The sequence below is a fragment of the Castor canadensis genome, chromosome 1 (assembly GCF_047511655.1).
Source record: "Castor canadensis chromosome 1, mCasCan1.hap1v2, whole genome shotgun sequence".
NCBI lineage: Eukaryota > Metazoa > Chordata > Mammalia > Rodentia > Castoridae > Castor > Castor canadensis.
This window is the reverse complement of record NC_133386.1, coordinates 144,308,926-144,324,527: the sequence shown is the minus strand read 5'-3', so window position 1 is coordinate 144,324,527 and position 15,602 is coordinate 144,308,926. Positions and strand designations below refer to the sequence as shown.

Here is a 15,602-nt window from a genome sequence, read left to right as displayed (position 1 = left end):
TCCACCAGCCCTATTTTTGTGAAGGGTTTTTTGAAATAGGGTCTTGCAGAACTTTTTGCCCAGGCTGGCTTTGAACTACTCCTCCTGAGTAGTTAGGATAACAGGCATGAGCCACTGGCAACTGGCCCCCCTCCTCCCTTTCTTAGATCAGTTTCAACAGGTTAGTATGTCAATTATATACTGTTAATATTCTATTTATAGATTACACCAGAATTTGAAACATGAGTTCTTAATTTAGCAAAAGTTATCAAAGTTAACTGTTACTTTGACTCTTTTCCAATATTGCAAGAACCCAGAACCAGATTAAATCAATTTGACCACCCCCTTTGTTAACAAATGGGTAGTCTCTGGAAACTGGTCAGACTTTAGGTACCTGTGCTTTGCAAGAGAAGAATCCAGGCAAGACTCAGAAATGTAGTGAGAGTGATAATAACGTTTATTATTAAAGGTGAGAAGGTACCACTAGAAGCTATAGTGGATTGAAGGCAAAAAAAAAAAAAAAAAAAAAAACTACGCCAATCTATGTTTCAAAGGGCTTTTTATACATCACAAGGGCAAAAGATGGGGAAAATCTGGGCAGGATAGGCTAGGGAGACGACAGGCTTGATTGACAAGATCTTGTCATACAAACCTGGGGCACTCTGCACATGCATTTATGCTAACTCTCAGGTATTTTAATTACACATCTGAAGTGTGCTTTTAACCTGAGAGGTAATCAAGGGTAGAATATTCCATGGTTTCCTGTCTTACAGCTGCAGGAGATTTACAACTGAAAAGGGCCCTGCAACTGCTAAAATTTTACAATTGAATTTTACAACTGCAAAGGGCAGCATTGGGTTGAGAGAGAGGTGGGACTAACCTGAAATGCACCAGGAAAAGTTATTTTCTTTCAATTTATTAAAGACTCCATTGTCATCCTTTGGCTTCCACTAGAGCTGTTAAGAAACCAGCTCTTAGGATTTTTAAAGGTAAACTCTTTTTTCTTTTCATACTTTATTTTTGTTATTTTGTTTTGTTTTCCTGAAGTTTTATGTGATATATGTGAGCATGAATATATTTTTTGCTTGGTTGATACTTGCCAAGGTCTTAAATTTTATCTTTAATGTATAATTGAATGTTTTAGTCATTGTTCATGCTATTTACCTCTTCTATAAGATATTTTTCACTACCTAGTATGTTTTTATTCTTTAACACTTTATCTTAAAAAATTATCTACTTAAGTATTTTCACTAAAACACCTAAATTGGTCTGAATGACTGAGTCCACAATCATTAATATCTAGATTCAGATTTTAATGACGTGGGTTAAGATGGAAAGCACAAGATATAACTAAGACTTTTTTGTGTTGCTATAAGAAAATGCCTGAGACTTGGTAAATTTATAGTGAACATACATATATTGACATAGTTTTGGAGGCTTGAAAGTCCAAGATCAAGGCATTGGTGCCTAGTGAAGTCCTTCTTCCTGCATCACCACAGTGGAAGTTGGAAGAGCAAAGAGGCAAAATGAGGATGAACATACCCTTTTATACTATCATTAATCCCACCCATAAGGGCACATCCCTCATATCCTAACTACCTCTCAAAGGTACCACCTCCTAATACTATTACAATGGCAAGTAAATTTCAACATGAGTTTAGGAAGGAACAAATGTTCAAACCATAGCATTCTATATCCTGACCCTTCCCAAACTCATGTCCTTCTCACATATAAAATCATTCTGTCCCAATAGCTTCCCAAATTTTAACACATTAAAGTATCAACTCAAAAGTCTAAAGTCCAGAATCTCATCTAAATCAGACATGGGGAAAACTCAAGACACAAATGATCCTCAGGAAACTTCCCTTCCAGCTTTGAGCCTGTGAAACCAAGTAAGTTATCCACTACCAAAGCACAGTGGTCCAATAGACACAGGAGAGATTTTCCCATTCCACAAGGAAGCATAGGAAAGCAGAAATGAGTAACAATCCCCAAGTAAGTTGAGTTGGAGAGTATTATTCAATATCTGAATAACACTAAATCCTAAGGTTTGACAATAATCTCCTTTGACTCCATCCTACTTTCTGAATATAGTGGGATGGGGGTAGGTCCTTCAAGGCTTTAGGCAGCCCTACCAAATGACTTTTCTGGACTCAGCTCACACAATAGTTCTGATGGGTTAGAATCTGATGGCTGCAGCTCTCCCAGATTGGTATTGCATGCTAGACTCTACAGCTCTGGGGTCTCAGGGCATCCCTGCCTCCAGGGCCCCATTAGGCCTCCTGGGGATTCTTTGTGATAGCTCCCCCATGAGGCAGGTTTTTGCAGAACCCTTTGGATTCTAGATGAAGGCATTGTTAGTGAATGCACAGTTCTGGCCACTTCCTAAGCTCAGTACACAGTCAGGCTAACTGAGTATCTGTTTTACACACAGAAATGGCCACAACAGAGTGTACCCAAGATGAACCTCTGCTCAAAGGCAAAAGGATGCAAGAACTCCAAGAGATGCTGAGAGAAGTAGGACTGGCTATTGAATACTGGATGCCAAAGCTGCAAGAATTCTTTGATGTGGACTGTGCTCAGTCCTTCCAATACTTAAAAGAAAAAGACTTTCAGAAATTGAAATCTGAGGCACAACATCCATGGGAGAAAAGGGCCCTGGAGAAGCTGTTTGCCCTGTCGCACTCAAATATTTCAGAATTACAGGAATCACCATTGGAAATGATAACAAAAAAGCAGAAGCAGGCTGAACAGGCACTGCAAGATCTGAGGGACTTGCTGTCAGAAGGGAGGCACAGACAGGACGAGGCAGTGAAGAGAAAAGAAGCAGAGCTCAGGAAAGTAATGGAGATCCCTGAAGAGCACTGGCCACTGCCTGAGAAGCCCCTACAAGAAGTCATAGAAAACATTCAGAGACAACTAAGTCTCACGGTGCAGACACTGACCCAAAGGCAAAACCTACCAGATAGAGATGTAGTAAGAAGGGCATCTGGAGGGCTTGCCCTACAGGGAATTTACAAAACCAGCCACCAAAGGGGCCTAATTGAGAAGAAAGAAGAGCTACTCAGGATTCCAAATGAGTTCTCACTCTTTGGCCCTGAGCAGGACTCATGGATGGAAACAAAGGAATTTACATCATTTAAAGAAGAATCCATGTTCACCCAGATGATAGAGAAGCTGGGCTTCAGTGTGACTGCCTCACTCAAGGGTGGAGGTTGGGGATTTAGTTTAGAAGCTGGTATGGATCAAAGCAAATACTCAGAATCCAAGGAAGCTGAACAATCACATTCTGAGCACTCTTATTTCTGCTCATCCAAGTTCAGCTACATCCCCTTGGCCTCCTGCCACTTTCCTGTTGATCAGCTCCAGCTCTCCAAGGCTGCACTCCAGGAACTGAAAAGCATTGAAGAACTCCTAGGTCAGGCTGCAGACTCAGACAGATTGCCCTTACTAAGGCACAGGACTGAAAACTTCTTCCACAGGTTTGGCTCTCATGCTAACCAAGGCCCTCTGCACCTGGGAGGAATCTACTGGTGGAAGGCCACTGCAGAGGGTTTCCAAAGTGAGCAGCTGGCTGACATGAAGCAGGAGGCAGAAAAGGCCCTTGATATTTACATAAGGGGAAACTACAGTGGCTTCGGAGTGAAAGTTGCTCCAAGTATGAATATATCAGACTCACATTCAAAAACAGCCTGTCAGGGCAAAACTTCTCAAAACCTCCAAACCAAAGTCCAATTATCTGTAGCCCAGCTAGGTGGTCCACCAGAAGCGGATGGTTTTGAACAGTGGAAAGTTGGACTTGTTGCCATCAATCAAACCTGGTGTGTCATTGACAGGGGACTTAAACTGGTGCCCATTTGGGACATCATCCTCTCTAGTCACAGAAGTGATTTTAAGGATCCCCTTCTGGTGGCTAACTGCCTGAAGGACAACTACGCTGCTCTGACTGGCCTCACTGCCCAGATCCAGGATGGAGAGGAATTACTAAGTGCTGGGAAAGAAGCTAGGAGTTTCCTACAGGATGTGAAATCCTGGGAGGTATCTGATCCTGAACAGCAGCTTAAAAAACTGATAGATTTCATGCAAATGTTGAATCAAAAAATAAAAGGTTATGATATTTGGATTAATATATGCCTCACAGATTGGGATCTGCAGAATTTCCTAGTAAACACTGTCAACTTTTGCAAAAAATCATCTACTTATAAAACTGAATTTATTAAATCTCAGTTATGCAGTCTTCTGGATCCTCACATCTACAAAGTGACAAATTTTCCTCAGGCTCATTCCATCATGCAGTGGATCTACCAGTCAGAGTCAGAGCAAGAGCAGGTCAACATCTCCCAGTTTTCAGAATTTATTATAACCTTAAAAGAAATCCAAAATAATCTCATGGAAGTGACTGTCAAATCTGAGTCCCTAGAAATAGTGGAAGAAGCTCAAAGAAAGGCAACTTATGAGGTCAGCATATCTCTCAGCTACTTCTTGAATTACCTCAAAGAAATGCAGCAATCAGACACACAGCTCTTGCTACTTTCCATTGCAGCTGGTGCAGGATATCAAGTTATAAATAGTACTTTTCAGTATCTCCTGGGGTGTGATGAATTAAACTTCCTATTGGATGAAATGCAAACTGCCCTAAACAAATATCATGAGCTCAAAAATATTTGTGACTACAGAGCTCAGGCATTCCTGGTGCTCACAGGTCTGACAGCCACAGTTGGAATCACAGCTATTTCTCCAAAAGAGAAAATACAACGTATGGCATTAATGAGACAGCACATGGAACAATCATTGTCTAAAGAAGTTGTACATGTCCTTACCAAACCTGGAGCAGATCATGACTGGGAAAATCTAGAGAAAGACTTGAAATCACTCATAGATGGAGATTATGAAGCCACCATCTCTTCTTTGCAAATGGACAAGGTCAGAAAACAATTGCAAAGTCTCTTCCATGGAAAGAAGCAGACCCATAAACACGATGCTGATGAAGATAACAAATGGGAAGTGACAGAAAATGGAGCTTTCCTAGACTTACTCCAGCGTCTAGGTCTAGAACAATACTACCCAAAAAGAATGACCAGAGCTAACTTTCATCTGATCTATAAGACCTCTGTGTACAACAACCAGCCCAAATCTGAACAAGAGCTTCCCTTCTATTTCCTGCAGAAGCTACTGATGCTGGATTATGGGCTGAGACACCTGGTCTTCAAAGATAATGGAAACTCTAAACACCAAGTTTATCAAAGTGTTTCAAATGAGAAATATGAGGATTTTGATCCATATGAAGACTTACTTGAAGACAGTGAACGTTTCACTGATCCTGCAGCCACTAAGTCCAGACCCCACATTCACCCAATGGATATTCAGATGGCAATTTTTCACTGTGCAGATGATCTTGCCAGACAATATATTTTGGCCAAACTTTCCATTTGTCAATTTGCCCTCCCCCTGTTGGTGCCTAATCCCTGCACATCTCAAATTGAATTCTCTCTCTGGTCTCTTAGTCAAATAAGGAAAAGTTGGCATCATACAAAGAAATCACCACAAGGGAAGAAGAACATCTACAAAAACCAGCAGATGTGTCAGGTCTCTACCCCCATTGTGTCCTTTATTAGAGTTGGAAATGGCCTCTCTGCTTCCAAATCTCAGATCATGAACTGTCTTCTCAGTATACGTAAACATGATGTGTTTTTTCATCGACACTGCAGAGGAAGCAGCAAAGACTGCCTCTTGATGGAAGGCGTGGTAGAAATCTGCTGGTTCTGTCCTGGGGGGGAAGAGGAGGACAGATTTGACAATTGTGTGACCTTCACCAATCTTCATGGAGATGCAAAGGAACATAGGAGGCAACTCACCTTCTTGCAGGATGCCTCATCTCTCATTGTGGTCCTCATGTCAGCTTCTGATGACAATAAAGAAAACCAAAAAATTGTCCGTGACCTATGCCAGTCGCCAAGACCTTTGATCTTCTTGCTTGATGACAAAGAAAAAACTATGGCCAATAATTCTGGTAGAAGAGTGAGAATTGGTATCAGGAACAGAAATGAGGCGGAGTTAACAGAGGAGCTAACAATGACAATAAAATGTTTGCTAGAGCTCTCTGATACTGCTCTCACCTTAGAGGACTGTTCCCAGATTGCTCACAAACAAGGATTCCTTATTGATGAAGACCAGAAAGATTGCAAGGAAGCCAAAGAAAAGGCACAGACTATCATGGCCCTCTTGGGAGAAACAAAATTATCTCAGATAAAGGAAACCTTACTACCTCTTCAGGGACAACTCTGGCATCTTTGGTGTAAGAAGGACAAAGAATTCTATCATCTAAGAGAAAAAGGAAATCGGAGCATTGAACAACACAAGAGTGAAATTGAGACAGATAAACGAATAATACGGTGTCAACAGTTGGAAAAAGCCTTTCCTCTCAATGATTTAATGCGATCTGTCCTTGAAATTCTCCAAGAACATTCAGAAACCCACACCAAACTCTACTTCTTACAGTGGTTGAGTGTGTTTTTGGACAATCTGACTGCAGGACACTTGGAAAAACTACGTGAGCTTCAAAGATCTTTGTGGTCACAGGTACAAACAGAAAAGCAAAAGGCACAAAACAGCAACTCCCTGAAACTCTGGCAAAATCAGATAGAAGCCATCTCCACAGAGATTCATGATTGTACCTTGGGAATTGAGCAACTTCTCAGAGAAGTTGGCCAGATCTATGAAGCTCTGGAAGAAACTTCTTCCACAAGAGATAATGTTTTTCTCTCCCTTCCCCAAATTGCTGCAGATCTGATGATATCTGGCGTTCCCATTGAGCTGATGGACGGGGATGCTTCATACGTCCCTCTAAAGTGGGTGGCAGCTGTATTTGACAAGATCTCTGAGAAACTCGGAGACAAACGGCTCTTTGTTCTCTCTATCCTTGGCCTGCAGAGCTCAGGGAAGTCCACCCTGTTAAATGCCCTTTTTGGGCTGCAGTTCACAGTTAGTGCAGGTAGGTGTACTAGGGGGGCCTACATGCAGCTCCTAAAGGTGGAGGAGTCATTCACAGAGGAACTTGGCTTTGACTTTCTGCTGGTTGTAGACACAGAAGGACTTCGGGCCCCAGAAATCAACAACAAATCCCAGAATTGGGACAATGAACTGGCCACCTTTGTCATTGGGCTTGGAAATTTGACTCTGATCAATATTTTTGGAGAGAATCCATCAGAGATGCAAGACATACTACAAATAGCTGTCCAAGCCTTTCTAAGGATGAAACAAGTAAAAATCTTCCCAAGTTGTCTCTTTGTCCATCAGAATGTTGGGGAAGTTACAGCCAAAGACCAAACTATGGAAGGACAAAGGTGCCTAGAGCAGAAACTAGATGAAATGGCAGTAACAGCTGCTGAACAAGAAGAGTGCTCAAATGTAACTCACTTCAGTGATGTCATTAAGTTTGATGTCAATACTCACATCTACTACTTTGCTCACCTCTGGGATGGCAATCCCCCAATGGCCCCTCCCAATCCTCGCTATAGCCACAATGTGCAGGAATTGAAAAGAAGAATTCTTCTGACTGCGGAACAGGAATCCAGGGGAAGCATCATGAAAATATCAGATGTAAAATTCAGAGTTCAAGATTTGTGGAGAGCCCTGGTAAATGAGAACTTTATTTTCAGTTTCAGGAATACCCGCGAGGTCATGGCCATGAGCAAACTGGAAACCATGTACAACCACTGGACCTGGGAGTTGCGGAGTCACATGTTAGACTTGCAGAACCAGCTGATCAACCAGATTCAGAATGGAAAGATTCAGACACTCGAAACAAGCATAGTTGAGGCTTCAGTTACAGAAAAATACACAGCAATCAAACAAGAACTTGAAAAATATTTTAATGAAGACCCAGATAATGAAATACTGGTTCAATGGAAAGCAAATTTTGAAAATAAGCTAGTAATACTTAAAGAGGCACTTATTTCAGATAGTAAAAGAAAAGCCAAAGAACTTATTCATTTTAAGAAAAATCAAGAAAGACTGGATAAGAAAAAGACAGGTTATGAAAATGAATTACTAGAAAGGAGCCAAAAGTTAGCTTTAACTGTAAAGGGTAAAGAACTGAGTGAGGAAGAGTTACATGAGAAATTCAGCCAACTTTGGAAAAAGTGGGTCTATGACGTATCCTCAGATCTCCCTCAAATCATAGAACCTGATATTGACGTGGACTCTGAAAGCATCCTTTGGGAGTTTTTCAAAAAGGAGATAAACATGGTGGACATACTAAAGAGAAAATCTGGAGAAAAGTTTCAAATTAATTATGATGAACATGTCAAAATGAGTAAGAAATATAACTTCATGACAAGGACATTAAAGGCCTGCGATAGAGAGTCCATTAATATGACAACTGACCGCATTATTTCAAGATTCAATGAAACTATTAACAATATGCGTAGGCAACAATGTGATTACAATACAAGTTATTTCCATGAAATCCTGAGAATAATAGATGAGGAAGTGAAATCTGCACCCACTGAAGAAAGATACACGTTTACAAGCAAGTACAACATTGAGTTATCTTTGTGTTTATTCCAAAGAGCATGTAAGAGTTTTAAGGAGATGCACAGGGCATTTAAGAGAGCAAATGATCCTGTAAACTATCTGGAAAGCAAGAAAGATGATTTCTTCATGAGTTTTAAGATCTCTTGCCAAGGAGCCACCTCCATCAAAACATTTGTTGATTTTCTGTGGCACAAGCTCACCCCTGCTGTCTCTGCTACCATATGGGGAAAAATGGTCATTAAAATTGCTGGGGACATGCGAGCTACCTGCCCTGCATTCAATGGAAACAGGGCTAACCTGGAAAAACACATTCTCATCTCTCTGGCAGAAGAAGAAAACTTTGATAACTATTGGCAATATCTTCATTATACAAAATCTTTTTTTAGCAGTTACATTGAAAACCATATTAAAAAATACTGTTCAAATGAAGGAGGTGAAAAAGTAAAGACTTTTTTAAAAATAAGTTTAGATGACATCAGGAATGCCATCCTTTCTGCCATTCGTGAGTCCACGGCAGTAGCTAAAGATAAAAGCAGCACTGCATCTGGGTGGTTGGATTTGTTCTGTGATCATCTGGGGAGCAACTTGATCTTTCCACGAAGAGGACTGATAAGCATTGAACACCAAGAGATAAATGATATTGAGTTTCTCAAAGAAGCCATGAGTGCAGCTTTGGATCCTGCAATGAAGAAAGTGGAAGAGAATTGTTCAAGTATGCCTACAGATGAAATGGTTCCAGAAATTGAGAAAATCCTTTCTGAACATCTCTGTGGATGCTGGAAACAATGTCCCTTATGTAATGCGATTTGTACCAACACAATTCCTACTCATGAAGGGGACCACAATGTTCCATTTCACCGTCCTCAGGCTGTCAATGGATGGCATAAACATAGAACAGACCACTTCGTCATTGATTGCTGTACTAGTTCAGTCGCAAGTGATCGTTTCATGCTTTTGGGAAATGACCGGAAAATCCCATATAAGAACTATCGGCAGGCAGGAGGTGATTATGCCACATGGAGCATCACTCCAGATTCATCCACCCAGCCATACTGGAAATGGTTTGTCTCACACTTCAGATCAAAGCTAGAAGAAAAATATCAGAAAAAATTTACAGACACAGGTAAAATTCCTGATGCATGGGCCAAAATTACAAAGCAGGATGTGCTTGATGACTTGAAAAAACAATGATATTTTATTGATCACAGAAGAGGGCCAGTATCTTAAAGAAAGCATCACAGTACCTAAATTATCCTAGAACAGGTCCTCCTTACAACAAGAACCTTCTGTGTTTCCATTTTTAAAATGGAACATGAAAATTTAAAGATTCCCTTAAGAAAACTTCATTTCTGCCTCAATTTCTTCTGGTTTATAAATTAAAGTACATGAACATATGATAAACTCCATTTAAAACACCTATTTCATATTTTATTATCCTGAATATTTTTTAAAATACTTGTCTCAGAAAAAGTTATCTTAAAAGAGGAAATTTTTTAAAATCATTTTATGAACATTTCAAACAACATATGAATCTTGGCTGGAAGCTACAAATTCACTTTTTAACTGGATTTTTTACATCTTTTGAATTTTTGAGAAAAAATGTTAACCTTTAAATATAACATTCATGTAAATCTGGTGATTCCCAAGCATAGTAATATTTAGGCATATTTTGCTCTAGGATATAAACCAGAAACTCGAACTGGAAAAACATTATCAAACAAATATGGAAAACAGAAATCAAATAACTGGGCCTAGGGACATGGCTCAAGTGGCAGAGCACTTACTTAGTTAGCATGGGCAGTCCTGGGTTCAATCCCCAGTACTACAAGAAAATAAAAAGAAAGAAACCAAATGACTGCTTTTATCATTTAGTTATCACTGTCTTCTTTCCTGGTATTTTGACAGTTCTGTATTCATACTACAAAAAAAATTCACAAAGCTTAGGTATTCAAAACCTGTGAAGGATTGACTGCTGGGAGAAAATTCATGATGCTCAGATAAACAACCATTTTAATCAAGTCTGTAGACAAGGTCAAATCTTATTAAGTCATTAATGATTACAAAAACTATTCTTTAAAGAAAACTATGAAAAATCTATAGTTTTTAAAAATCTCCTAGTAATTATTCACATATTTCAATAAGAAAGTTTTTACATATAAAAATATACAGAAATGCTTATCCTCCCAGACACATTTGTAATCTCCCTTATACCACTTGAGCCATAAAGTCATGATGAAAATAAAAAATGAAGAAAATGCTGAAACAATAAAAGACCTGAGAAGGGAAGGAAATCAACCTTTTGTGAACCTATACCTTAAGGTCACTTCTCACAGCTGATGCTTTAAAGGAATTCTGGTGCAAAGAAGAAATTTCTTCACATTGAACATAAAAGTATCCAGTGGCTTCTATTTACAGATAGAGTCTCTAGTCCTTCAGAAGCAGTAAAATAGCCCAGGGATCAGCAAACAAAACACCTGGATCTTCAGAGATGGAAATAAAAATGCCATCTCTATCCCTATTATCCCATCAAAGGGTTTCTCAACTTCAAGTCAAATAATTCTTATCTCCAGAAAAGAATTTCTGTCTTGAAACAGAAAAATTGAAAAGATGTAAGTGTTCTCACACATAATGGTTTTCCTTTTGTTCTCTGAAAAGTAGTCTTGGTGAGAGATGGAAGGTTCCCTGATATGATAAAATTGAAATGCAGAAGGAAACAGAACCAGCATGGTGCTTGTTGCTCACATCACTGCATCCCTGAAAGAGGATTAAACCAGTTGTTCTTGAGAAATCACACACATAAAAAAAAACTGGAAAAAAGTAAATTCAGACAGAGAGATGACTTTGTAAGAATGGGGTTTTCTGTGGTGGTAGTGGAGAAAATAATGCAGCCATCAAAGCGGAGTCCAAATTGGAGAGGATGACAGTGTCAAGGGGTTGGTGTCTCTGGGGAAGAAGATCTAGGAAACAATGCGAAGAAGTCCATAGGAATGAAACGGAGTTAATAGGGATGAAATAATCAAGATACATGCTCGGTCCAGGTGTAGGTCACAACATTAGAAGTGGACAGAATTATAAGATCAGTAGGGTTTCTTGGTCAATAGACTGGGTCTCTCAGAATCACTGAACATAGGGAATAGAGAAACAGGAGTTAGAGATCACCAAGTCAGTAAATTTAGGAAAGTTCTACTCAGTTAAGGTAGAGATCCAAAGTAGAATGAGAAAACAGTCACAAGGCTCATAGGGATGGTGCTAGGACAATAACTCTAAAAATGACAAAATCATGTGTACTAAAAAATTATGTGGGCTCTAAAAATTAGAACTCATAGAAGTAGAGAGTAGAATAGTGGTTACCAGAGGCTGAAGGGAGCCAGGGGAAAGAGGAAATTAATGTAAGTTTCAGTTAGACAAGAGAAATAGGTTCTAGTAATCTACTATGCAACAATATGACCTTAGTTAATAATGTAGTGTACATTTATAATTGCTAGGAGGGAATTTTAAGTGTTCTTGCCACAAAAAAATGATAAGTATGTGAGGTGATGGATATGTCTATTAGCCTGATTGGTTCAATCCACAATTTATATATGTATCAAAGCATCACATTGCTCCCCATAATGATGTATATTTGTCAATAAAAATAAAATTACATAAGTAAAATTAAAAATGTGACTTATTAAAAAGAAGATAGAAAATTATACTGAGAAATTTTGAAGTGGGTCTCTTTATCTTAGACAATATGAATATAAGGAATTCTGGACAATGAGGTGTAAAAATTGACCCCTTTGTGTTTGGGATAATTTTCCTTTGAACTCTGGAGAAATGTATAGGAAACATTCAACTTTCATGTTCCCCTTTCCTCAAAATTGTAATTCTCTTCATTCTAAGTCTTCAATAAAGTCTGAAAAAAGTGCAACAATTTATGTTAGTGCTGTGGTATATCAGTGGACAAAGCAATAAAAGAAAGGGTGATATTATCACTGATAATGTCATAACTACTAATACTGCCATCATTGAAATAAGAGTGCCTGTGAGATGCTGGGCACATAATTTAACCATTGATACTGTAAAAGTGAAATAGTAGATTTCTCATGCTCTTTTAGGGAAGGATAAATGAATTGCTATACATAAAGTCTTTAGGACAGTGGCATACACACAAGATAAAAAATCACTTTTGAGACTATAGTTAGCTCTTTAAAAATGTGATTATAACTTAATAGCTCAAAATGCATTTCAGATTATTGGCAACATTTTTAGCAGTTACAGATACTCTATACACTAATAAGTCAAGGATTCAGCAAAGTCATGCACAATTTACTATGTGTGGAATATATATTTTGAGTTTCTCTTTAGAAACAGGCTTGAGACAAAGGTTTGAATGACAATGATTTATTAGAGATAGTATTCCAGTTAAAACAAATGAAGAAGAGGGGAAGTAAGAAGAGAAAGAGAGCCAGGCAGGGGGCTCCCTTTCTTATAACCCAAGTAGACTTATAACCCCAGTACTCACAGACAGAGGTAGGAAGATTGAGAGTTCAAGGCCAGTCTGGGCTGCAGAGTAACACCCTACCTCATAAACAGTAAAAGAAAAGAAAAGGATTCAAGATAAAGAAATAAATTAGTAGGTATAAGTCAAGTGTTGAGAGTTAGTGAATACTACCTAGCAATTATAGTTAAGAATACAAACTCAGAATTAGACTGCTTAGCTGTGCATAAGGCCTTCACCATCTACTAGCTACGTGACTTTTGATGAATTAACCTGGCTCTGCTTCATTTTCTGCATCTATAAAATGGTACCACTCCAACAGAGATGTGAGAATGATTTGAAATAATATAAATGCTTGGCACATGATATGTGCTCCAGTGTTAGGCAGTAATACTAGCAGGCAGCAGCAGCAGCAAAAGTAATGTTAATAAAAGTAATTATAGAATTTAAAATCATTATTATTGCTATTATTCTTAAAAAATGGTTGTTACTACAATCTATGATCAATTTTAAGTTCATGAAAAAGGTCGAAGTTCTATATTTTGACCCAGGAGTGGTTACAAATGTGTTTGCCACATTGTTTTCTCTAACTGTATTTTATTTTCTCTAAGTAGCATTTTTTAATAGAATTAAAACTGTAAGCCTCAGAAAAGGGAGTAAGGAATGGACAGAAGCAAAGCAGAAGAGCACTGTTAAGATTTTATTGGCAGCAGCTAACAGTCCCCAATGTCATTATTATTTTTAGTGAAATCCAAAGGATTTACATTTATTCTAAATATAAAAGATGTGAATCAGGGCATGTCCTCCTGGGAATACCCTCCCTATTAGTTTAGTTATCTTTAGTACTTTCCCTTTGAACAATCTTGTTTATCATGCAGTTTACACTGTGATTCCCATCAACTCCTCAGTGATAGAACACAAATGTGCCACCTAGACCCTCATTAAAGGAAGGACTTGCTGCCCAACTGAGGGGAGTGCAATAAGAAGCCAGTCTGCAACTGTTAAACCTTTCAAATCTGCCTCAATTGCAGAAAGCCTCTTTACCCAATATTATACCCTTCCTGAGGTAGCTGCATCCAGTGACATAGTGAGACACAAAGATGAGCCATATCAGCCTGACACAGATACTCTGATGAGCTTCACCCATTCTAGACCTCCCACCTGATTTAAGGTTTGTGAGGCCTACATCACAGTTCAGTTTCTTTCTTTGCCAAATCTTCTTTCGACCCCTTCTTTCCCAGCTGTTGATCCCTAATAAATATGTCACATGCTAAGTCAGCATCTGCTTCTGGAGAAACTAACATGTGACATCCTTCAAAGCCCTGGTGAAGATTGCTAAATCCAGATGGATTAGAGCAGTAGGGTCCCAGATAATAAAGAAACCATGCAAAAGGAAAATAGTGACTATACAACATTCTTTTCCCAACACCTGTAGGAAGAGAGGACCATCCTTTCAAGGGGTGAGAGGAGGGCAGACCTTCCAGAAATGACCAACAGGCAGGAAAGTGAGCAATAGCTCTGTGTTAGCCAGCTTTCCATTGGGGTGACAAACTACCTAAGAAAACTACTTAAAAGGAGGAAATATTTATTTTGGTTGACAGTTTCAGAAGTTCCAGTTCATGTTTGCTTGGCTGCATTACTTTGGGCCTGTGGTAAAGGCAGAACACCACAAAAGTGAGGGTACGACAAAGTGAATCTACTCACCTTGTGGCAGCCAGGAAGCAGAGTGAGACAGAAAAGTATCCAGGGACAAAATATACACTTCAAAGACTGGCCCCCAATGATCCATTTTTCCAACTAGTCTCCACCTCCTAATAGTTCATTTAGCTATGAACTCATCAATGGACAAATCTATTAATGAGGTTAGCACCCTCATGATCCAGTCACCTCTCAATAGGACCACCAGCTGGGTACCAAACCCTCAACACATAAACCAAACCATAACAAGCCCACAGCCCTACTGACAGCAGTAAAAAGGAACTTGACAAAGAACTGCTGGATGGGGAAGTCATTACTAAATGATAATTATAAAACACTGAACTGGTAGATTTAAAAAAGAGAGGTAAAACTAATGAGCAGAGAACATATGATTTTTCCACATTGCCTTTGAATTGTGGGTAGGAGGAGTATGAAAGGAATATGAGGTCTCAGCGGGCCCCAACCCCCTTGTTGGAGAAACCAGTACCAAACATCCCATGTAGATAAGATAAGCAATGCGGCAGGGCTCAGTTAGGGCATATAGAATGTGAGGAATGCAAGATGTGAGATACGAGCAAGATGTGAGGTACGAGCAAGATGTGAAGTACGTGCAGGATGTGCTCTGCCTGCTTGTCTAATGTTGATAACAAAAATATGCACGCCACTGCAGTCTATATAAGATTTCCCCCTAAGAGGCTCAGGGTCTTGCTTTCCTAACCGGTCCTGCGTGTCCGTGTGGGAGCTCGACCCTGGCTAGCCAGTCCAATAAACTCTGCTTTGTTGATTGCATTCACGCCTGGCTCTCTGTCTCTCGGGGGAATAGGATTCCGGGTCCTAACATTTGGAGGCCCCAGCGAGATTTCATTTTCTCGAGAGACAGAACCTGCCTGCGAGAAAGCAGGGGCGATCC

General features: G+C 39.4%; 1 protein-coding gene and 1 long non-coding RNA gene across 6 annotated transcripts in view; one reads left to right on the top strand and one right to left on the bottom strand.

Moving 5' to 3' along the window:
- Positions 1-9,705, top strand: part of LOC109696306 (interferon-induced very large GTPase 1-like) — a 48,724-nt gene extending 39,019 nt beyond the window's left edge. For both annotated transcript variants that reach the window (XM_074084846.1, XM_074084843.1), the window contains exon 3: positions 2,414-9,705. In XM_074084846.1, the coding sequence (XP_073940947.1) occupies positions 2,416-9,705 (7,290 nt within the window). In that variant the 5' untranslated portion in view covers positions 2,414-2,415. The remainder of the gene's footprint in view (positions 1-2,413) is intronic.
- Positions 488-15,602, bottom strand: part of LOC141425912 (uncharacterized) — a 97,670-nt gene continuing 82,555 nt past the window's right edge. For all 4 annotated transcript variants that reach the window (XR_012451074.1, XR_012451076.1, XR_012451075.1 and 1 more), the window contains 2 exons: positions 5,835-11,268; positions 488-5,746 (listed from right to left, as the gene is read on the bottom strand). This is a non-coding gene — a long non-coding RNA (uncharacterized lncRNA). The remainder of the gene's footprint in view (positions 5,747-5,834; positions 11,269-15,602) is intronic.